This window comes from Apteryx rowi, unplaced genomic scaffold (assembly GCF_003343035.1).
Source record: "Apteryx rowi isolate R43461 unplaced genomic scaffold, aptRow1 scaffold_116, whole genome shotgun sequence".
NCBI lineage: Eukaryota > Metazoa > Chordata > Aves > Apterygiformes > Apterygidae > Apteryx > Apteryx rowi.
Window position 1 is genome coordinate 191,457 of NW_020447375.1, and position 25,781 is coordinate 217,237.

Below are 25,781 nucleotides of genomic sequence, written 5' to 3' on the forward strand. Positions count from 1 at the left end.
TATCTAATATAATACTGCCACATGCAGCCACACACAAAAAGGCAAAATACAAATATACCCATGTTTTTAAGAAGTCAGTGGAGTGCTAGCTGATACCAGCCCGTACATCACATCCTTCATGACCACAAGAACCACTGTTGAATACTGTCGTGGGTGGCTGTCTTCGTACGTGCTGCTGAACCAGGAGCAATAAATGTTTTGCTGTTGGCTAGGCAATGGCTGAAGATTAGATGCTCAGGAACTTCACCTGTAAGCTCTCAGGTAAATAGCTGCATAGTATGTACTAAAGGTTCTTGTAATACTTCTCTATCATTTGCCACACTTGTCAGTCAAGCGTAGATGTTTCCAAGATCAACTACTATTAATAGGTTGGGTCTTGACTAGCACATTGAACCTTCTGTATCCGAAACTCACAGCTATATTTACTTCCTCTTTACAAATAAAGGTTTCTGGTTTGAGCCATTTGAGTTTTATGGCAAAAGATCCAAAATGCAAATAGTCCGTCTTCCCACAATAGTCAGTATCTCTACATTTTCCCTAAAGCTGGCAGGGAGAGGATGACACAAAGCTAGTACATACCAGAATTTAACATCCCTTGATGTTATACAGGAACAGAATGTGGACCAAACTCCATCCAAGCTAATTTAGGTACTGCGCTTACAAGCCAGTCAGATCTAATTCCAACTTTCTTATTGGAAAACCCACGACCTATCCAATCTTCCTAGCTATAAACCTCTGCTGGCAATTGAGAATATCAGAGATAGCACCGAAGTGGTTCTAATGCATATCACATTAGGATCCCTCCCTCTTGGAGGCAATTTTGCACYAGCAAAACATCACAACATTTTCCTGGGGCGTCGGGGCGAAGGAAAGAGGAGGGAAGCAAAGAGAAGGACTATTGCTTAAGTTGCATTCTTTTCCTCACAAATTAATAGAAGTCTGTAAGCACACAGACATATAGGGAATTCAAAAGTGTCTGATGAAACAACTTCTATATGTCTTCTCCCCCAAAGTTTAGTAGTCCCATTTTCAGTATTTTATSAAAGCATACAAAATAGATTCCAGCTGGCGTGTACTTCTATAAACACTAAAGGGAGAGCAACCTTTAAAAAAGTCCAAGGGAAAAGAAGGAAGTTAAATATCTGTCAGAAATACTTACGGTAGTCAAGCAGTTACCCACTCCAACACAGGCCTCATCAGTACCTTTGTGAATCAACAGTTAGTTTACCAGAACATGCTGTAAATGCAGTTGTCTTGGAATGCTAACAGATGTTTGCCACTGCCACCAAGTCCCTTCAAGTCATCATATCTACAGGAATCACCAGACTTGTCAGGAACAACCTGCTCATACACCTAGCACTCTTCTTCACTAACACTGCCCCAGAAACAATCTAAAAATGCACATCCTTGGGATTTGGAGGTAGAGCCTGAATGTCCTGGGCAAGAGGATTTACTCTTCTGTAACACTCCAGCTCCAACAAGTCACCAGCCTGTCTGCCAGGTATGACTTTAAACTCTTGCCTGATGAAGAAAGTGCAAGTAGGCAAAATCCCCATGAAGGAGTCTCCAAGGTTCTCCTAYGCCCAGGAGATGGAGCCCCTAAAGACATACAGTTCTCAGAAGAGATGAGGTGACTCCTCCTGCTCAAGACAGAAGAGATGCTCAGGTCAAAACAGAGAAACAACGAAGGACATCAACCCTTCAGCTACAGAACAGGAACAACATGGTTTCCAGGTGCAATCTGTGATAAACAGGGAGAGAAGGGAAGCCTGAGATTGGTGTTTCCAGCACTCAACAGTTCTGTAAGCAGGCAGACATATCACCTGTAGCCTCACCACTGGTGGAGAGGCCATCATTCCAGCAAGGATTCAGAGAAGAAACTGAATTTCAGATCCCACCTCTTGTACCTATGGTGATGGTACTACTGAAGTCTTGCATCTTCTTCAGTACCAAATTGCAAAAGTAGCAATGCACTTTGGTGCTAGTCCTTAGTACCACAAATGATGCCTCCAGCGATGTCAGCAGAAGAGAGGATGAAGCTGATGAACACGCTGCAGCAGATGATTGATGGAAAAAACTGCAAAATGGCTTATATCAATAGTGCTGAAACAGCTTTGCAGGAAAACAGTGCCAAAGCAAACAAGGTCACTGGATGCAAACCAGTGCCAGTGGAGGCAGAAAGCATGGCGTTGTCATGCCTCAGCTTAAGCTTGGTCAGGTGGAGCAGAACAAGGAAGGATTTACTTGGCACTTAAGGGCCAACCTGAACTGAAACTGCATGGACTCAGCTTTACCGATATTGTCTAGAGAAGACAAGAAAAATGATGAACTTCTCACCAGACATCTTTTAACCTGTTTCCCTTGGGATAAATTTGCAGAGCTCTCCAGGCCTTGGAGCCAAACAATACACCTCAGCTAAGCTGGCCACTTATGCTCTTATCACCTTCCAGCTTTCTAAAGCATCGAGTTATTTTTCTTCCTTTTCAGCTATGCTAACTTAATTAGGCTAAAAAATTACGTTCTTGGGTACTGGAACATGGCATGGTCACAAAAACTGAGAGAAGACTTAGTCACGTTTTTGGAATTAGCTCTTAAAGCTGGTAACTGTGTCACTGCTTCCACTGAAAAACAAAGCCCATTCTTCCAAGTGAGAATTCAATCAGCTTTACCAAGCTTCAGCAAAAATGGCAGGCTCCAAGATATTCCATAGGAGACGATGAAGAAAGCTCTAGTACGGGCCAATCAGAGGAATTTTAAAAACCAAGGCAAGAATTGTACTTAGTTTTTACATGGAAAACTACTGAAGACCAGAGTATTGGACCAAGTACTCACAGCAACGCTACTTAATGAATCAGCTTCTGAGAATTAGTATTAGCTGGTGGCTTTTTTCTTTTTTTGAATGTTTTGCTTCACTTCCGGTTACACAGTAATCTGCCTTAAAAATCACAGATATATTTCTTTTCATAACCAAATCTATATCATACAATCTACACTGCAGTATCAGACACCTGAAACAAAAGCTGATTTAATTGTATTGTTCTGACATATAATACTTATCCCTACCTTGTACAGTTTTTCAGTTCTCAGACTGACAAAACAAAACAAAACCCCTTCAGTCCAGAGCTGATACCTGCCTCTGACTTCAGCCTGAGATCCAAAACCAAGATCAGTTAAGCCATCAGTTAGGAGTTCCCACGTGCTTCCGAGAGTTTAATTTTGCAGAGAAACCTACAGGCACTCAATCACTTTGGAGCAACATCTAAGGGTTTTCGTCATGCTATCCAGTAATCAGAAGATGGAGATCAAGTTTCAACCTGTTCCAGGCCAGCCTTACAGCCTTCCCGTCACTACAGCTGATGGAACTTATTGTACCATTTTTAGCTCAACAAGTTAAGGTCTTCTGTCATTTTCAGAGTAAGTTCAATGTTTGCTAAGCAGCAATCACCCAAAGTCCCATTTCCCTATATAGCATAATTTCTCTTCTCATCTATACAGACTCAGAGACAAAATGGTATACCCAGCTGTCAGCAATGCTGTCAGCACTGCCTATACTAGATTCTGGGTATAAAACAGCAATGACTATTACAGAAAACCCACAACAGTGTTTCTTTCATATCAATACTGGGAGGGCTCAGCACTGTAACCCTCCTGAAAAAGGTCTCCTCTACCCTAAGGCTCCACAGGTAGGATCCCCCCTGCATTATTATTATTAAACAGACTCTTGCTGAGGCAAGTGACTTCAGGATACTCTGAAATCTTTTAAGATTATCTTGTCAACATCAATAACCAGAAGAAAAAGGCTTCAAGATAGGTACATGGATGCAAAACCCACATCAAATTATCACATTCTATCCATCAGAAATTTGACACGAAACTAGTAACTGTACCTGATTCTCAAGCCATTTTGTTCTCATTTGAGCAAGCACACAGAGTGAAAGGAAGCAGCTACATCACACTGAAGGATGTGCTTGCTCAGAAGGCCCAAGAATACAGCGAACAAATTTATTAGACAAGAGAAGACCAAAAGCTGTGGACTTACCAGCTGCTGCCATGTGGCACAAATTATCAGCCCCTTACCAACATCTGCTCACCAGCACTAATCATCCCTTGATGGAAGTCAGCTCTCAGCAGCCACTGAATTTGCTTAAAGTTCTGCTACTAAATAAAACAGGACACTTGACTGCTTTAAATTTTACAATAAGCACCTAGCATTGCAGTGTCAAAGTCACTTGGCCATTCAAGTTTGTTTCATCCAAACTAATTTTATCCAAGAAAAGCTTCGTCAAAGCTGAAGAGGATCCTCCGTACTAGAGAGCTCTGCAGGCAAKGCTACTGTTGTTTAAAGGACTAAAGAGTCTGAAAGTGAATACAGAAGGTGAGCCAATCCAGAATGCTTCAGCTGAGTTCAGTGGTATCAAACACCAGAAAAGACCCAGCAAGAGGACAAGGAAGTTACCTTTATCTCTGGAGATAAGATATAGCCTTTCTCCAGCCTGATGCCCAGAAGGGATCAAAAATTACAGTTCAATGTTATTTTCTTAATTAGATTTCTTATAGAAAGTTAAAATGCTGAGTAGTAGATATGTGAGGCCTCAACGTACGTGCAAGAAAGCTTGTTCAGCTACCTATAGATCTGCTAAGAGAAAACTTTGGAAGAGCAAGAATCAGCAACAGGCAACAGACATGTAGTTCCAGCTTCCATAAACGTGTGAATAAGCCAGAATCTCAGAAAAAATACTGTTACTCCTACTAAGCTACTCCTCATAGCTTAGATGGTCACCCCAGGGAGGTGATCATCTTTAAGATGTGAGAAACCTCCATGGTGGAAGGCACTCTCTGTGGGTTCTGATTAAAGATAGTGCAGAGTGAGGTTATCTAGAAAAGAAACAGAGTTCGCTATGTGAGTCAGAGGGGGCATCACAGATGTGAAACACCTGTACAGATAAATGTGTTCAAATTTATGCCAGGACAGGTTTTCTGCCACAAATATTCACCCTTTGCCCTTTTCTCATCTCAAGTCCCTTTATTTAACAGGTTGTCAAAAAGATGGTGTGGAAGAAGTGTCTCTGGTGCCAAAGCAAGTTGTCAGAGATAGAGTATTTCACTAATTCTCAACATTAACAACTCGGTAGTGGGCTCATAAAATTAACAACTAAGATGCTTACACCTGACAGGACCACAGACCCAGTCCCAAACGCCCTAGAATTTGCGTGATTGCATTGACACCAGTGCTCCCAGAAATATTCTTACTAGACTTGTGTAACACCATATACCTACCTACTTTTGGCATCAATTCTTACACAAGGTTGAAGGCAATTAGGAATTTGATCCAACAGATTTTTGAAGCAGATTATCTAGGTGGCTTCTCCTAGCCTCACAGAAGACAGTGTTTTTCTGTCTGGAGAAGGGAAAGTTTTTATCTCTCAGAAAAGCTTGCAGTTGTGCAAAGCACAGCTTCCACCATCTCAGCATTTCCTAGCCCCAGCTGTCCAAAAAGACTGAGAAAAGGAGCATCTCCACAAGATCTGAAATCCASAGACCAAAATAATTAGGGTACTTGAAAAAAACTAGGAAAAAAGGGATAAAGAACCTCAGCGAGTAAAATTAGGTTCCTTAAGGAACAAAACCTTGGCTAATACAACACTATGAAATGAAACTTCAGCACATTTACATGCTTTCCACAGACAATTCTACACAAATTTTTTGAAGCATTCTTAAAGACAGAATATATACTGCAAAAAACATACGTAGTGACAAAGAGGATTTGTGACAAAGTTTGTGCTAGCCCTGGAACTCAATGCTCTCCACAGAGGTAAAACAAATACAGGAGTTCATTGCTGGTGTTAAAGGGCTGAGATCCAGCATCAGAAATCTGTATTGACACTCAGAGCTCACTGGGAGGAAGGGCAGCAGAAAATTTCCTATGAAGTCTGTTCATAAACCGTGTATTACTGAAGACAGTAAAGAAATGACAAAATATCCAGTTAAGATAGGACAGAGACAGGATAAAACAGGACCTTGTCTCAGATGTTTGGGTTTTGTTTCATCTCCTCCCTACATCCCTCATGTCTAGCCCACAGTACTTATCTGGATGCTCTTGTAAAAGTCATTTCTCAAAACTGACTCACGTGCATGGAAGTTCTAAATTTAAACAACTTTACTGTCGACTTAAACTAGAATTCCTATTTTAAAAATGCTGTTTTACAGTTCTGTGTATTGCATAGCTGTATTGATCAACTAAGACATCTGATTTAACAGGCAGAAGAAGAAAATATTCCCACTGAGAAACTGTTCAACTTTCACAAGCACCAGCACATGACAAATGCACGCAATGGAAGAGTACATTTTCAGCCTCTGAAAATTTATCATTAAACTAGTTAACAATTTTGTAACTGAACAGGCTCACAAACAAAAGAGTGGGTACATATATATAGACACACATCTAGCAGGTACAACCTGCACGCATGGTTATAACAGATTGTATGACCTTCTCAGACACTTAGGTTTCTGTCTCCTAATCCATTACAGTGTTTTGTTATTTTTATGGTTTGCCTGTGCAGAAGACTTGCTCAATGAATAAGTTTTATAACATCCATTAAGTAGTGAACAACTATTTGTAATGATCAGAATTAAGTGAGAAATACAAAGGTAACATGTAAGTCAACATGGCTTCATCCTCAGCCTTCATTTAGGTAGGTGTGAACTAGCTTCACAAGCACCAGAATTAATGAAACCCAACGATGAGGCATTCATCTTCAAGAACTGATTGACTCCGGTGCCAAAGTAAGTTCCAGATTCATTTCTTCCCCCACAACCAGGACACTGATAGAAGTCTCACTTCTGAGCAGATTCTCTAACTGCCTGTCAAGGCATTCCAGCTGGGGGAAATGCTACAATACGAACCCAGGAGATGGCTGAATAGAGTGCAAAGACATTTTCACAAAGCGCGTAGGAACTCAATTATCTCCAAGATTCAACCAAATTTGACAGATGGATAGAAATCAGCCAACAGCACACAGACATCAAGATCTTATGTGCCTGCTAAAACTTTAAGAAAATGTAGTGAAGAAAACATCTGGAGTTAACTTGCTCAGTATGCAAGTCTATTTTTAGGATGAGAATGTTTCTTCCTCAATTAGATTACTCACTACTACCCTAACTACTGCAGTACATATCTAGTATAATTTTTATCCAACATTTATACTTAAACTCACTGACTCTCAAAATATCCAGCTTTCATTTTGTGGCAAATTGCCTACTTGGGAAAACTAGGCATTAAAGAATTAAATACTGCGATCACACATCACCGAACAAATAACCAACATCCCAGTCCTGCATCAGGGCTGGCTTTACAGTACTTTTGAGAAGAGTGAGAAAACCAACCTTTTTCAACATCTTGTTCTGTTTGTGGAAGAATTCCACTTTGATATCACCGCATACCGGCAAAGGTTGAGGGAATTCAAAGTACATATACTTGTCTTCACGTCTTGAGGGTCCTGAAGGGGAGGTGAATATCTTTACCTTTAGTTGGTACACCACAAACTGAGGATCTGCATGGCAAAACAGAGCGTCACTTCACAAGAAGTTTCTTAAACTGTCAAAAACATAATATTAGTTTCAGAATCATAACCATCAGCTACAATATTTTAAAAGGTTAAAAAAAGATATATTAAGCATTAAGCACTGCAATGCATCAAGAAAAACTTCACTTAATGTTACTGGAAACAACACCACAGATAGCCGTGCTTTGTAACAATACTCTCAGCCTACCACCAGATTCCTAAAAAGTTGCTGCATCTTTTTAATACAGCTATATTAAGAAAATGACTATATAAAGCAACACTTCTTGACTTTTCCTTGCGTATTCCTCTCATCTCTATGCTATGGACATAACTGAGGGGTTTTGTTCTCCCTTTCTTCTCTTCTTCGCATTGCAGAGTGGGCGATCACGTCAGAACAACCCGATTTCTCCTCTTACACAAACAGAACCATTACACAAACGAAACAAGAACAAAATTTAACATTAATATACAAACCAACACTGACAGACTACACAGACACAGCCCGTAAGCCTGTCCTATAAACCTCTACCACCAGGAGGAAAGAAAAAAAAAGCGCCAGCCACAGTGTAACTTTCAGAATTAAATCTTCCGGCGTAACAGCTCAAGTCGTGAGGGTTTTCGTTGCAGCTTAAGCAGATTTTTTTTTATTTTTTTTGGAAACTAYCAACAGAAACTAGCACGAAAGCCAGAAATATTACAGTTGGTTTTTCAAACGAGCGACCGATTAAAAGAAATCTTTCCGCATTTACTCCTAATTTTTCAGGTCTAGACGACACCCGCTGAACTCTATGCTAGACTGCAAAGCCGCTTTGAAAACCACCGCAGCAGAGCTGTGGAAGTCGATACCTAGCATACCCATACCACGCCGCTGAACAGCCTGCTCTATAAAGCTGTTACGTATCCCTCACAAATCCTCGGAGCTGCGAACCCCTGTCATCCCTTCTCTTCGCCCGAGAGACACGACTGCTCAGCCAGGGACTTTAAAACAGAAGGAAGGCGACAAGGAAGTAAGATTTAAACATGTCGCGTTGGTAAATTTACTGCCGACGCGGTCGACGCGCGGCGACTGCAGGTTATAAGAGACCGTTGGTTTTGCATTTGGAAAGTCACTGAAAATTCCACAGAAATGTCAAATGTTACAGTGCTTAAGTGCTGAGCCACTTGGTAGTTATTTGATAAGCATGTGAAAAGCTGTAATATCTGCCTGTCCTAACATCCTACAGCTAACATGCTAACAGCACAGTCCGGACACACAAGTCAACGCTCATGCGAGTTAAATTCATACAGCATGTAGCTCGATTTCGCAAGTATATCACAGTTTATCCAAAACATTAAATAAGTGTTAACTGCAGAAATCTGTAACCTCCACACCTCTGCCCTGGGGGCAGAGGTTTTTTGGCAGAGGCTCCTCCCTTCCTCYGCCTGTAAATACAGCTAGCCTGACAAGGTGCTCGACTGTTTCTTGTGTGTGTGTGTTACGTGTTCAGGTACTGCCTCACAAAAAAAAAAAAAAAAGAGTGCAATTTTAACCAAAGCCACAGGAGGCACCGGAATTAATTACACACTGCAGCAGTGCCCACAGCAAAACCATAAAAAGTATTTTTCCGCAATAATAGAAAATGAGCACGCAGCGCTAGGCAGTTACTGCTTTGTAATGCAGTCCACAGAAGGACAGAGGCAAATACTTACTTGCGCTAATAAATGAGTTTCGAGGAATTTGCTGTTCCTTGCTAACACGCTGTATCAGCAAATTAATCATGTACATGCGTATGTACTACTTTATAAGCCTCTATCTAAAGAGAAGTTTATTCCAGAGGTAATTATATATGTGCCCAGTGGAACTGACTTTTTTTTTTTTTTGAACCATCATGGGAAGAATGTCGTTACTGCATTTGTAAGTAACAAATATCCAAAAATACATATGGCATCGTTATCTTCAAACCATTAAATATTTCCCCATTTAAAACCGTAGTGAAACAGGCCTCAAGCTACTACCCTGGAAGGATGCAAGGGGATAGACCATAGCAACCCAGCAGATTTGGGAACCTGAAGTGTTTAAATAGGATTTTCTGCTCTATGTGCAGTTATTCGCGTTGGGCAACGACGCGCCGCTCCAGGCGCAAGCGGTGGCGTAACCAAACGCAGGTTCAGATGCCCAAAATGTTTCACCGTGAGAGCGAGCAGAGCGCCCAACAGCGTTCGGTACTTACTGCAAGTTCCGCCGCTGAACATGGGAATTGTTTCAAACATCATCTTGTGAAACAGCAGCGCCACTGGTCTGTAATCCAGGTGATTCTTTAACAGGTAGCTATAGTAATACACGTAGCGTCTCTGACTGGGGATCGTTACTCCCTAAACAAAGGGGAAAACAAGCTTCAACAGCAATCAAAACCATTTATTAGCAGTCACTAACACAGCTTCCACCCGCTAGCTCAGAACGTAGCTTGGCACCTTATTTAAAAAGGTTTACACGCACCGTGTAAAACCAGGCAACTACCAACCACGTCCCGATGGTGCAACAAGCAGAACGCCGATTTTTCATTTATTTTTGCGCGCATTTCCTTGCATCCATCTTACAAGCGACGAGGCAAGGAATGCAGGCTTCTCTCTTCCATGTCTTAAATATAAAGACCTCGGAGGCTTTGAGGGTCACGCAGAAGATGGTATCATGATACTGCTTTTGAGGGGTGGGGAGGGCCAGGGAAGGGGGTCAGAATCCCTCCAGCAGCATTTTTAGCAGCAGACCCCTTGCACATATTGTAATATTAAAGCACCGATGCCGGAATTACGTTTCTACGACATCTGAAATCAAAAGATTCCAGTTCTGTTTGCTAATATCACTGTAGCCAAGTAATACACTATTTTATATTAAAATATATATATATAATATATATATTTATATATATATACTTCTGAAGTATTTTACAAAAAAATCCAGAGTGGCAAGTTGCATTAACACGCGGTCTGATAGGCCAAATTGTTATATGAAGGGCTTTTCAACTGAATTACAACTCTGAAGTAAACACTTGCCTTGAGAACATATAACCAAAGAACATTTTTATTACTGATTTTAAACCAATTTAAACTTCAAGGGAAGGAACAGTTTTAAAGCTCTCATAGATAATATTTTTGGGAGAAAGTGACAAAGTTGAAAAAAATCATTTTATCCCCTAGAAAATACGTTATATGGTTTATAGCAGCTCGTGCAATATATTTGCAGAGACAGTAGGTATACTTTTACATTAAAACAAAGTGTGAAATGGCAATAAATTGGAGATAGTGAAAGGTTTTCATATATAAATCTACAAACATGTTGGTCGCAAATCTAGAACACAGTATTTCTGTAAACTCTGTTCTAATATCTGCTTCACCTTACAGCAGCCATAAGCCCCGAGTGGCCAGAACACTTAATTCAGTAAGTATCAATTCGATATATGAGGAAAAAAATTTAGTTGGATACCTTCTTGCACTTATTAAAAAAATGCCGATAATCACGTCTCCTTACCACTTCAACTGCTTCTAAATTACACAGAAGACTTTTCCCTATACGACTTGTACAACCAATTTCTTAAGTAGCCCTCCATGCTGACATTTTTTGGTTCAGGTGTCATCTCAGTAGTTATCAGACCTGTTTCTTAAGGGAGCTTTAAAGTTTTCTTTATTGGAGTCTAACTTTCACAGCTGAGACAATCTCAACCTCAGAGCAAGCAATCAGCCAACGCTGCCACCCACGATAGTCATATGGGTAGAGCCACATAGGTAGAGAAAGCCATATAGGTATATAGTCATACAGGTAGAGAAAACACTCTTCTCTGCCCATAGTTTCTCCATTCCAGAATGGACGTGCCACACAGATAAACCCCAGCAAACCTTACCAAGGGAACCAGGGTTGGGACCAGAATGAAGGGAAAACATTCACTTATGTGGCTACATAAAGGGACAGATGATCTCCAAAGCACAGCCAAAAGGGCAATTTTATCCCTCCAGCCATATAGTTTTTACTCCCAGGAGACAGAGCCTTTACATGGCAATCCCAAGCAGCCAGCCACACTAAAGTGGAATAGAAAGTTCTTCATTCTTCAAAGGTCTGATTTCAACGACCTTTTATAACAAGGTAATGCACTCCAAGAGGTGCAATTGAATCCTGACTTTTATTCAAGGAAGTATAAAGAACCGGAAAACAGTACAAGTGGTATTATGAACAACAAACATTTTTGGAAGTAGCATTCCCACATTCATATTGTTGAAGTGCCCAACTGTGAGAGCAACGCTAAAGCTGCAGCCTCAGATTAAGTTTACTGCATCAGGTTTAACAGGGATCGTCATCTGAGGATGTCCACCAAACAGGGATCAAAACCCATCAGCTCTGACACACCAGACACTGGATTTTGACCCATTTTGAGACCTCCTTGCAGAAAATAATTGGTTTTCATTTCCTGTTCAGCTACAGTTAATTGCTGCTATCACCACTATTAGGGGCCATTTCTAAAATACAGCACCACAAAGGTCTTGAATGGATCATCTCCAACTCAAGGACTTGAACGGTTATTCCCAGCTGATACCTTTCTTTGAGAAGCAGACCACAAGACACGTTTCTCCTTCCAAGACTAACCCTCCACCATAAACCAATTCAAGGCAGCAGTGGGTATAAAGACCTTCTCCAGCCATAGAAAGGTATGTTGCCAGTCTTCGTCATCACAGTAGTATTTCACAGTGCCCATCTTAAGGAAAAAATGGGTGATAAGCTAGCAATTTCAAACAGTGGACGGAGTGACTTTTTAGAAGACTTTGGGGTTTTACTTTTTTTGGATTTACCTTTCCCCCAGCTCTGAAAACTGACTGAACAATTACAATTCTATACCAAATTTSAGAAAACAGTTTGTCTCCCTCCGTTCAAAGAGAAAACAGAAACAAGTCCTATTCTACTGATTTGGTGGTGACTGATACTCGCAATATTTTAGCCAATACCTTCTAATCTTTCCCAGTCCCTTCTTCTGAAAAAGATAAAGTACTTGCATCGTTTTTTTGAGGGTTCCTCCTGCCTCTGAGAGAGTTACAGAAGTTGAAAAGAGGCAGTCGGGGGGGGGGGGTGGAAAAATCACTTTTTGGTCAAAAACAGACTTCTAGTCTCAGTTTGGAGAATGTCTTATTTCCCCACTACCTTCCTCAGGACATAGACAGTCGTACATTAAAAAACTATCCAGGAACTGTCAAGCCTAACGTACAACAACTCTCACTCGATGTTGCAAAGGCCTCTTCTCCCATCAGGCATTTGAGAAGTGCTTGCTATAGAAGTAGTCGAGGTTGTTCTCTTGACCAATTAGTCATACTTCCCCTTGCAATTAGGCTCACACTTCCTGCCTGCCTGGACTAAATCCTCCCGAGAATCAATTTGCTACGCGCGTTAATGGCAATAGCGACGGAGCAGAATGGGCGCTTTAGTCGCACTATTCTGAGCAGCTACTCACAAGCTGTGCACCTTGAGCTTGCTTTAAACAAAGAAAGTTTTGGGATCTACTTAAATCCAGTTATCCTTAATCATGCCCATCTTGATCCAGCAACAAAAAAGGCATCTACTTGTCTCTGGGTGCCTCCTTTACTATGCTTTCAGGAAGTCAGTGATATAAAGGTGTGGTAAAGTCAAATCGGAGAGCAGCACTTGAGATATAATACTGAAATATGGGCCAAAAGGAAAGAAAAAAAAAACTTCCAGGATCTACACTGGAATACCTGTTTATAAATATTACTTTTAAGATCGCATAAATCACATACTGTCCATTGTCCAAATAAAGACTAACCAGGTTAAGTGGAGATGGAAGAGTCAACTCTTAAAGAAGAGACATTGAAACCAAAACAAAGTTGCTGGTTACAGACAGTATTTACAGTGAAGCTAAACAAGGCTCTCACTATTCCCGTTTACTAAATCCTCCGTTACCCCAAACATGCTGGAGGTACCACTGGGGTATTAGTGAACACCTAACCAACCATATCCTCAAAACACTCATGCAAAGAAATACTACCATCTTTACAAAAGGGAAACTGAGGCACAGAATGCTTCACCACATATTTGTTATGTGATTTTTGTGACATCTTTTCTAGCCTTTTAGAGGCTTTTTAATTTTTATCAGTGGCAGTAATCTACACTGTTTATTCATCACATAGCTCATGCCTATTCACTATCATGCACTCTCACGAAAACCCACTAAGTTTTGGTGGGAAACCTTGACATTGTCTCCTTTCCCATATCACACCATAATTACCTTCTATGCAGTGTACGGAACAGCTCCATCCTATAAAGAGAGCAAACTAAGAATTTATTTACTCCTAATGAATCAACAGCCAAATTCTAAAATTCCTTATATGATACTTCTACTCTCAAGAGCCTTCAAACCCCAAACTCTACTTATTAGAGGTCTACACACTGTGAAATTAATACTTTATGCAAATATTACAGGAACTCAGAGTGCTCTGTACCTGAACAGGCTGAAACTGGTCCTTGGGGATGATCTCCCTAGGCTGCTATAACAACGTATACAAAGAACTGATGGAAGATGAGCAGGGAAGCTTGCTGAAATGACCTTGAAAGGCACACCTTAATACATCCAGAGAGGACTTGAAATAAGGAAGTTTGGTTCCCATTAACAAGGCTTAATTGTGCCCAAAAGGTTCAACCTATAGTTACTGTTAAGTCTGTCCTTACTACCGACAAGGTCTTAATTGAAAGTTCTTGTAGCTATTAGCATCATTTCTCTGAAATGAGATCTTCCCATTTCTTCTCATGAGATGCAAGCACAAGAAATTAAACAGCAGCATCTCAGGAATCAGGCTGAGGCAGCCAATGTATGGGCTTAACTACCCTTTTACTGAAAAGGGGAATCCCATGACAGACTGGATATACTCTTCTGGAAGGGATATTCAGCTGTAACAAGCACCTAAATGACTAAGCATCTTGTAACAACACCACAGAAGTTAGAGAACCTGAGGATCTGAACAGCTCTTCCATTCAGGCAAAACAAAGTAGAACAATCCTCTTATTTGGGCTGAAAATGCTGAATGAGAAAGTTCACTCATCAACCACCCATTTGATGCAAAACAAAGCAGAATGCCCTTTAAAAGGCAGACCAGTATTTCTGGCTACATAAACTGTCCAGACCTTCTTGAACACAATATGGGAAAACACACACAATTTCAGTATTGCGACTAATTGCTACTGCTGCTTAAGAAAGCTTTTCAGTTTAGAAAAACTGCACTGATCCAATAATGTTAAAGCTAAATCAAACCATATATCACAACTGATGAAAGCATTTTTTAATGGGTTTGACCATTCAAATTCACCTCAACTACGAAAAGCACAACGACAGAGGCAGGAGAATGGAAGAACAGAAATACTCACCTTCTTGTCTCTGGTCCTTACTTCCCCATAGAAATCTAGGGCTTCTTGAGCCTTTAAAAACTTGCCTCGATGTAACAAATATGCACATATCATTACACCAGTTCGTCCCTTTCCAGCTTTACAGTGGATTGCTGCAACATGATTGTCATCCTCACTTAGCCATTGGTCAAGATCTTCACAAAAAGGTTTGATAAGCTCTAGCTGTGGTGGGTTATGGTCTTCAAAAGGGTACTGTGCAACTGCAATGGGAAGAAACAGTTTATCAAAATCTCAGAAGAGTATTTCAGCAAGCTCAACTAGACAGGTCAACTTTCTGACAAGCATGCAAAAAATTAACATTCTAAATAAAACCCATCTTATATATAGATATGTAAATGCTTTGAATCCATGGTTATTCAGCAACGCACTGCATATTAAATGCATCACAGACATTTCTCTAGTAATAAATAAGCAAGCATGCTGCTACATGAAGAGACTATTTTACACAGTGGTACTGAGTGGCATATGCTCCAAATCTTACATCATGAGTTTCTTGGAATTTAAGGGTGTATTGGCACAAAGAAAAGCCTTGTGAAAATACATTACTCTAGCAGTAATTGAGCTACTTGCTCAGAGAAAACAGGGCTAGACCTCACTCACTGATCAGACAACAGGAATTTCTCCGCAAAAATTCTGAGCGCAGTTGGCTCTACAATGGGGACAAACTCAAAATTTTCTCAAAGAAGTTTTGAAAAGAAACAGTAAATTTCATATTTAAAAAAATGGTAATCAGAAAAAGAATCTCATGTAAGGCACCTGTAGCACCTATGGATTTTAAATGTCAAGCCACCTAATGAAGTTGTCTTTTATATATATGCGCACACACACACAGTTTCCATCTAGAGATGTAAAGAATTTCAAGTTAGTATGCAAGAAATAAAAGAAAAATTCAAAAAAGGCAAAAAATAAGCAATAAGCAGACAGAAGCACCCAAAAACAAACCTCTGCCCGATACATCAAATAAAGTGCCAGTTAATGCCATGCCGATTGACAGTATTACATAAAGTTATACTGGTCTGCTTAGGGGAATTGCACTACACAAAGTACACGCCCCAATTCTTGACTGACAGACTTGGGATCTTATAAGATCCAGAACTTTTAAGTCTGGTCCATTTAAATATTCTCAGCTAGAAACACCATTTCCTTTTCTGGTCTAAAAATGAATACATTTCATTTTTTGGCAAGTGTTTGTATTTGTTTTGTAAGTACTACTCTCTTGTCATACACGCAAGGCTCCTTTTGATGAATCCCCAAGGACTTAAAAGAGCAGAAGTGAGAGATGAAGTTATGGAACTGCTAAATCACTGTAGCAGAAGTCTGAAGCCTTCTGGAGGAAACTGCAAGGACAGTTTATTCACTCACAGTACAGACCGTCCGCTTCATCTTCTAGGAGACCAAAAAGGGAAGCCTGATAGAGTGAACAATCTTCGTTAAAGAAGAATCAAAGCTTAACGAATATGAATATACACTAATAAATTCTTCCACATGGAAGATCCTAGGACTCCCAAAAAAGATCACTGCATGTCAAGTTACACAGACTTCACATTTTGCAATAGATGTGGAGAAAGGTGGACTTTACTTAGAAACTGCTCAGAAAAGAAACCATTCAGGAGGTGCTCCAAATTTGTCTCTACCACTTTGATTCTACCTTAATTACCTCCAACAAGGTTGCTGTGAAGAAGAGACACAAAGCAGTCCTGGAAGAACAGCCTGAAAAATTCCAAGTAGCAATAGCTTGTTGAAGATGCCCTCCAACTCAAACCTTGCAGGACTTTCTGCAAAGAGTAAATGAGCCTGTAAAACGGGTCCCCTGCGATGATGCAGAAGGATTAAAAGTCAGGAAGCAATCTTGGGAAACGTTAAGCTGCATAGTCTTAAGCTTAGAGGAGACAGGCACTCCATGGATTAAGGTTCCTAACACTGAAGCATACAGCAAGGGGGAACTGCTCTGACTCCACGCTCCAAGCACCTAGAAACAGCAAGAAAAATCTCAAAGCACATAAGGGAAAAAAAAAAAATTGTAGCAAAGCAGAGGCCAATTTCCAGCATGGAAGTACTTCAGAAACTAAACAAGCCTTAGTCAGAAAGCTACTGTCCAAAGAGAATGAAGACCTTTCAGTGTCTGGTTTTGAATTTGATGCAAGAATCTCCAGTTGAATACTGAACTACTATGGGGTTTCATGTTAAGCATACAAATGAGAAGTACCCTGGAAATTAATTCACTTCAGAAGATTTTAAGTACAACTGTTCTTCTGCTAAGGAAAGAGAAGTTCTGAGTCACATATTTGGTTATCTAAGGTAACTAATTTGGGGATGAAAAGGAAAAACGAAATATGTAGCTTCCTACAACTGTGTTGTCTTACACAGAGGAACTGTGAAAGGTTCTGTCAAAGAAACAGCATTTTGGGATGCAATTGACAGTGAAGGAATCTGAGCACCTCCGTAATAGAAAGCATAAATTAAAGCAAGCATACATTGTGGACATGATGTTAGAGGCTTGTCCTTTTCATTTACACCTCTTCTCCTCTTACACAAAGAATTGCTCAAGTAGATCTTAAAATACTTTTTTCTGGCTTGTGTGTATTGAGCAGGATTTCAGGACACTGCCATTCAACATCATAAGAGCGTATGAGGAGCAAAGATGACTTCAAAAATGAAAATTTCAGCCCCTCTATATTCAGACATTAAAGCAACCAATTACATTTTGGTCATGTTCTAAACAACCTCTTCAAAACCAGAAGGACTTAAAGGAGGGGGAAAAAAGAAAAAAAAAAGCCAAGCCCTTGCTATCACCTAGTATTAACCGGTAAGGCCAAAATTCATTCATCTCCTGTAATTACTCCAGAGTGTACGCACAAGTACTCCTTATCTACCCACCCATTTTAAAGCAYGATGTGAAGAGGAACTACAAGCTTCCTATGCACAGAGATGTTCCTCTGCACAAAGAATAAAGGTAAGTCTGTACTTATTACCTGGGGAGTTAATACTGACAAAACAGGTTCCTCAGTCTCCACTCACCAAGGATCTGATCAAAAGTCTCTCATCCACTTGATGGTCAGACAATGCAAAAGGACTAATTTCTAGGAGGCCCTAAAAGTTTCCCCACAGGTTCTGGTAGCTTTGCAAAGTGTCCAAGAACCAACTTCTCTCAAAGAGGCATCACGTGGGAATTTTTTTTTTTTTTAAAGCAACTGAAGACTTGTTCCAGATCTTCAAAAAACTTATATGAACAGTGACAGTGGCTTAGCAGCGTTGTCCATCTTTATTCCAATTGATACTACTTCATTAAAAAAGGGCTTTCCTCTAAACTTCACAGCTGAATTTTACAATAAGTTTGCCCATCAAATTAAACAAAGACCTCCATATAACCCATTCTGCAACAATTCTTGAAATCAGTAGATTTTTATTTGATAACCCTATTAGGCCTTGATCTAGTTAACTGCCAGGATCATACTTTTTAGAAAGCATCAAGAACATCGCAAGTTTCTCTAATGAATCAGAAGTTATTTCACACCATTCCTCACTCCCAACTCTCCTACATTACTATGTAGCAGCTTTACTTATTCCTTCATTCAGAAATTGAGAAATTTAGAGATGAAAACACACACTAGACAATGCAAACATACCTCTGCAGTTAAATTTGGCGGTGTCATAATGTCTTTCAGCACATCTAAAAAGAAAAAAAATCAGATGAGAGTTCAAGACAAGTCTCTTAGGCACTTCTAACATCTGTCACACCTTGAAACATACAGATCAACATAAAAAAAATTCCCCATATTCCCATCACCCTTATGATTTAAAACTATGGCTACGAGTTACAGGCAGAAATCAAACTATTTTGCTGCAGATGCATTAAGCAGCTCAATGAAATATCAGTGATCCTACCGGAAAACAATTACTTACCCTATGATAACTGTGGTCCATCAGTATGTTTTAGTCAGTGTGGATCTCAATGTAGACATTAATGCAATACAATATAATTTTTAACAGAATAGYGTTACTCCTGCTGCCCAAGCAGAGTTATGCTCCCACAAAAGCACATAAAGAGTAGATGGCTGTGACCTTCATCCAATTGACTCTGAGCTCAAACCACATGTCAAGAGACCTCAAAGACAACATGGATCCCTACAGGTAACTAACAGGCATCACTGAGTAATATAATGAAGAATATCACTTGTATCAAACAGCRATTGTGATATTGTTCTCTCCAACGTGGCATATGTTCTTGAAATTAGGTCAACTCAAAACAAAAAAGCAAACAAAAGAAAAAAATCGGGCCAGTCAGCATGTTTCCTCCACACAGATTCTGGGAACAGGCACACTGCTGAAGACTCCAGAGTTGCAAAGTCTATCTTGCCACCCCGTAAGAGACTCACCATAGCTAGCTAACAGCAAAGCAAAACACACTGTATTACTCATGTACAAGCTTCAGTAACCAGGTATAAAGATCAGTAGGGCTCCAATACAGCCAAAATGGCATGCTTTAAGGAAAATACCTAAATCAGGTGCTGGGAAGGTAGGGGGAAAGAAGCCAGGAACAGGAGGGACTCTGCAATCTTTGAGTTGCTCTCTGCAGGAAAGATGATGTGTCCCTACATGATGCAAGTGAAAATGCAGTTCAGAAAGGAAAAAGAGAATAATTCTTCCTCAAAACAATAGGACTCTAAATTGGAACAAAATGATTGGAAATCATTTCAATAGACAAAACATGTCTAGGTCTTCTGGCCCAGTTATAACCTACAATTGTCATAGGGTTGAAATACCAACAACAGTTTCAGGACTGGTACCAAGTTATCTTTTCTTAATATAGTATGTTATGACCGCAGTCTTTGGGGCCGTATAGGGCTTACTTGACACTTTCAGACATGCAAGCTTTTAGAAGTCTACTTTCATGACTGTTCCACGTAACTGGAGCCACACTTGCATTGCATCCAGCTTTGTCCAGACTCATACACTGGGGAAAGAAGCCAATCCTCTAGGATTGCTCGTGCGCTTTGTGCTTTCCTTTCTCTGAACTTCAGAGCTATCTCCAGTCTAGCCTTTGCTATGAAAAAGTCTGGCCAGAGTCAGTCTCTATAGCTCTGATCACATCGCTGACAATTTTTGTGGATCAGAAGTGATACAGCACAGGTTGAGCTAGCAGATGGAACTCAAAAATACCCCAAAAGCCACAACAAAAAAAGTACTTGTGCTTGAGTCTTCAAGAAGAAAGATTAGATAGAGTGCATACGCCCAAGATGTAGTCACCACACCTGGAAAAGCCATCAGCCATGCTGGGCAAAGGACTGCTATAAGCTAGTCAGCATTTGAACTTTGGAAGTTGAGCTGCTAGGAAGCAAAGCAGTTAACACAAAGCATCTTATCCAACTGTGCTCTTCAACAAAGTTCCCTTCTTCCTTCTAAAGAAGCAAGCAGTTCAAAGGAATGGTAAGAGATGAAACTCCTCAAAGCATAAAAATTCACATATGGGCAAAACAGCCTACAAATTTTAAAGTTTGAGAGAATAGCAACTAGGATACCATAAAGGATAAAAAAATAATAATTTTGTTGATACCAGGGATAGAAACTGAGCACAGAACACAGCCATACCACCCTTTAGGCCCTCATATGGGATCTGTACGCAACATGGGGCAAATGCAGAGCCCCAGACATTGCTGTACAAAATAGACTTATATACTCCCATCTCATTACATAAAACACATGTATGTCTACATTAGAGATCCCACTGACACACAACTTTGGGTGATAAGCGTTTCCCTCATTTAGCATTTGAAAAGCATTTGTAATACAATTAGAACTGTAATACAATTAGATCTCCAAATGAAACTTGAACTCCCCCTCCCCCCCTCCAAAATTCTTGTAACCTGTGAGCAGGAATTATGGTAGCAAGTTTAAAGCAACTCAGATCTTAACTGCTGCCAGCTGGACGCCTTTCCGATTATAACCACAGTCTCACTGCTGGCAGGACTAAAGGCTACGGACAAGACAGCAGCCTGTGCCAAAGCCCAACCACATATACACAGATATACAAAATAAGCACACAAGAAAATCCTCGCTGTTCATTACAGGTCCTTCCTTTAACTACCTGACTGCATGAAAGACAAAGAAGTATACTTGAGAAAAATGGAGAAGCAGCAACTACAGTGGAGAAGACCACAATCTGGGGATGTGAGAGTCAGAAGATGAAAGTGAAAGACTGTGTTAAAATATAGAATATAGAGGAAGAGCAAAGGGTTCAAGGCACACATGACAAGAACGTAAATGAGGAACAAAATGAGATTACGTGCTCAAACATTCACTAGGAAGTTAAACGCCAAGATGTTAGGCTAAGGTGTTATTGACATCACTTAGGCATCAGTTGAGCAAGAAATGTCTCCAAATCCTTTTAGATGAAACTGCTCAGTACACACATTATTAGAAACTTCATATAAAAACGTTCCCTTAAGGGAACTCAAACACCACGCCAGCGTTTGATACAGTTCTGAACAATATAATCACATAACCCCCGCCCCACAAATGCCTACCTCCTCCTTTTAAACACAGAAGAACTCGATTATTTGCAAAAGATCGGCTTAATCTAAAGAGCTGCTGTTCTCTGAAGTACCTCAAGGCTGTAATTTCTTCCCGTCTCATGAGCAAACATTGCACCAATTCACCTAATGGCATTTATTTACCTAATGTGTACAAATTTTGCACACGTAAGGATAAAGAGGTAGCCTGGGCTCTCCAGCTGGAGATACAAAGTTTACAAGTCATGCTTTCCAACCTATGGAGTAACGATTTGAATCTTCACTTTTGAGTAATCCTTGTTTTGGGGAAGAAAAAAAAAACCCCACGCTTGAAAAGTATGTTTTCTCTTGTGAAAGTTTTCATCTGTGGGTTAATACAGACATTTCGGGAAGTTCCTCTCAAGACTGTATTAAGTTAGCCACAAGCAAAACTGATGCTGTAGAAGAGAGTGTTGCTTGCACTAACAACTGGAAAGAATAAATTAAGACTTTTACATAAAGAACTTGAAGACAAAACGCTTTGATACACCTGAACAAGGTCTTTGCGCAGTTGAAAAAATGTGCATCAACAACGCAAATAAAAGCATTTGTCACATCACAGCTCTTTTCATTTAAAAACCCCAGAGCTGTATTGAACTCTTACTTTCTGATGGAGTCCAGAAGTCAGCACACAGTAACCTATTTGTTTTTGCTTCCCTGTTTTTACCTGTCGCCTTCTGAGCCAATTTCAAACGACAAGCTCAGTATCAAGCAGTTCAGCAATCTCTGATCTTGTAAGCGATATCAGAATCATACTTCACTGAAACCGGAGGCTGAACCCAGCCCTAAGAAGCAGGAGGAAATTAAGTTTTATCTCTGCTATTCCACATTATTCTCCCTAATCCAAGAACCACCTATAGAGAGGCTTTAGGGAAGGACTAGGACCAACAACGTTAGGTGTTAGACATTGTGGCTCTCTATCAGTGAGCTCCAGAAGACCTTAGAGGCGAAAGATATCCAGAAAGTGTTCTCCCTCGAGCTGCACACATAGGCAAAAGCAACCATCAGCTATTCCAGGAAATATTACCCTTGCACCCAGGAATGCCACCAAGATATCATTTATTGAAAAGCTATATTAAAGAGCTTTCTGGATAGCTTCTAGGCTGGAGAAGGTAATTTTGTTATTGAGCCATATCAAAGTTGTCTAATTGCTTAATTTGAATGAATATTTTGGTTACAAATCCTTGTCTGTCCCATCCCACTCCAGCCTTCACAGACAACTTTAAAAATTTAAAACCAGACATCCATTTCTCAGTTTCTAGTATCACTTCACTTCAGCATCAGAAAACAGATTTGCTGATGCATGATTCTTTAACTTAGAGGCATATTTAAATACTTTTTTTTTTTAAATCACAGATTACAGTGCAATACATTTCTTGTATTTCCATACTACAGTAATTTTTCTATTAATTGAAGATATTTAGGAATTAATTTATTTAAAAAGCCTTAACAGTTCAGAGAATCAAAAAATCTTACACTTAAGACTTTTTTGCAAAATGAGGGGTTAAAATAAAAAAAAAAGCAGAACCTATTCTTCAATATCAGCTGACATCACCAAACCATTAGGTACAAAAGAAGTTAGGCCAAGAAAATATATTAAGGCAACCAAAGAACAAAAAGAATTTCCCTTTTATTTAACAAGAACAGTTTTTTGCATAACTGAATTTGCAGAGGGAAACATGACACTTATAAAAGCGGGAAACCATAAAGCTACTCATTGGTGCAACAGCTTATTCAAAGCAACAAATGAGGACAGCACAGAACAGAAGCAAAGGACCTGGGTACTGATACAGTTCTACAAAAAAAAAAAAATTACAAAAGAAACAGAAAATACTCATTTGGCAATTTCTTCACTGAAGACATTAATACATTCACAGAAAGCCTGCTGTGAATTACTTTTCACTTTTTCATCACATGGTACAAGCTCTAGATGGGCTGGATGCCAAGTCATTTAAAGGCGTTCAAGTAACATGAATATACGCCAGCATTTCATTTAACCTTACTCAGCTTCACTAAATGAAGTAACAGCGCTCTCAATCAGGCTTAATTGTTTTAAGAAATCTGCAAAACATCTCTAACTCCGCTTCAGTACAGGACCAAGCCACTTTCACTCGTAAGCTATTTTTAGAATTATTGTGGAAAGTGCATCTATAAGAACATACTTACAGATTGTATATCTTGTAATGGTTTTTATGCTTTGAATCCAAAAACCTTAAAAAGAAAAAAGAGAAATGAATACATTAATACACATTGCACTAGCGACCTTAATTCGCAGCATCATTAAAACATCATCCAACATCGGCAGTTTTGCATCCCAAGTTCCAGCTGGCCCTGCAGTACCTCAAAGTCAAGGAGGCATCACGCTGCAAACCTTGCTGCTACAGACACGCCATTAGCATGAATAAGACTACTTATGCAACTGAGGAGACCAAGATCTGATCTGCAATTGAGATATTTACCGTATGCACCAATCTGGGCTGCTTTTATAAGAGATCTGCGCATCAATATATGAAGCTGAGGCAGGGCTGTTTATTTTTACAGCAGAAGGTCATCGATTCCATGAAGTATCTGTAAACAGTTACTTCCAATTTAATCATCTGTGCAAAATATTTTACCGCAGTGGTATTTCCGATGGAAAAAACGCTGTTAAAATTACTTATATATACCAGCAGTCAGTTAAAACAGCCACATCCATTTACTTTTAAAAAGAGGTTTTTAAGAGAGCCATTATTAGCCACTGAAATCTAAGCACGGTGCCAAACGATATTCTGGGTTCAAAAAGAACGAGCGAGACCACTCCACTTTTTCACACTTGCACTCGTGTCGTTTTTATGCCAACTTTGCAACAAAAACTTCCCGTACAGAAGCCTCCGAGAGCCAAACTGCAAACATGATTCATCAAAATTGCCATGATTATATATGATGTGTCACCTGGCAATGTTCAAGAAGAAATAACATACAAATGTTTACACTTAACATCATCAACAGTGTGTATCTGCACATCAGCCAGAAGGAATTTAATTAGCCATGACAGAACATGCTGTTCGAATTGAAAAGAAACACTAGCTGCTAAAATCCTGGAAAGCTCAAGCAAAAACAAGCTCTGGTTATCAGTCATAATATTCCAGAAGAACCTAGAAGAACTTTGTGGTTAAATTGATGCGTTAAAATAAGAACAGATGTGAACGCTCCTCCTGCAGCCCTGAACACGAGACTCCAATTTCATCTGCAAAACTATTTCACAGCTACCACTGGTGCCCCTGTTGGCAGACCGAGAGAGATTAAGGAGCACGGGGGACATGGCAATTTATCCCAGGAGATGTCCCCACTTGTTTAAAGCGCGTTGAAGAGCTTCTGCCAACGATATCCGCAAAGCTAAGTATGAATTTTCACGCAAGCATTTCTCCGAGGACTAAATTCCACGCAAAACCTTTCAAAGTACAAGCAACAGAAGACAACCAGCAGGCAAGATTATACTTCTGATACAATATTACCAGCAAATTTATCCAGATAGCAGCTATTCAGGAAAAGTTCGCTGGCATATCCCCATGGCTCGGAACCAACAGCTCCAGATTTCAAACGCACTGAATTTCCGCACAAAAACCTCTTTGAAAAATCCCAGGCCAACAATAAAAAGACTACAGAAGCAGACGAGGACCTGCTGATTACTACAAACAGGCAGAATGCTGCACAATTTTGTTTTGTGCATTTTGGGGTTTTAAAATATGGGACAACATTTACACCGTTTTAGCATCCAGATCCCTATAGCCACTTAATTTACACCTCTTCGTATGTTCATTTGGTTGATGACACTCTTAGGCTATTGCTCAGAAAGACAGACGTTTCTTTTGACCAACACTGTGTTTATGGACAACTTGAAAATAATGGGTAGTAGTTCCCTTTCAAAAGCCCAATTTACACATTATATCACACACTTGACCAGGAAAACCAAGAAAACGTGTTTTCTTTCATACACGAGCAATTGAAATCGATACTTTGAACTGAGAAGGACCTTCAAAGACTACTGCATGTTATTATTAATTTGGTTAGGCTGATATAATAAATTAAAATTTCCCATCCAGGGCAAATCACAGGCTCCCTGCTTGGATTCTTCTCCTCTGAAGCGAACCTAGAAATCATTCTTGTTCCAACTCTCGTTCCAACAACGATGGAGTCCATCGGGGACCAATAATATCAAATAGCAAATGCAGTGTCCAGGTCATTAATTGGGGGGGGGGG

At 39.9% G+C, this 25,781-nt stretch overlaps 1 protein-coding gene across 4 annotated transcripts in view; it reads right to left on the reverse strand.

The window, feature by feature from the left end:
- The window catches only part of PTEN (phosphatase and tensin homolog), a 48,491-nt gene that overhangs the window by 5,439 nt on the left and 17,271 nt on the right, over positions 1-25,781 (reverse strand). The window contains exons 2-7 of one of the 4 annotated variants that reach the window (XM_026080988.1): positions 23,709-23,753; positions 18,621-18,664; positions 16,357-16,402; positions 14,956-15,194; positions 9,773-9,914; positions 7,384-7,550 (exon numbers count right to left, since the gene is read on the reverse strand). In XM_026080988.1, coding sequence (XP_025936773.1) covers positions 7,384-7,550; positions 9,773-9,914; positions 14,956-15,194; positions 16,357-16,402; positions 18,621-18,647 — 621 coding nt within the window. In that variant the 5' untranslated portion in view covers positions 18,648-18,664; positions 23,709-23,753. Of the gene's footprint in view, positions 1-7,383; positions 7,551-9,772; positions 9,915-12,124; positions 12,275-14,955; positions 15,195-16,356; positions 16,403-16,651; positions 16,726-18,620; positions 18,665-23,708; positions 23,754-25,781 lie in introns of those variants that run through there. The other 3 variants (XM_026080979.1, XM_026081005.1, XM_026080996.1) reach the window with 3 other exon arrangements.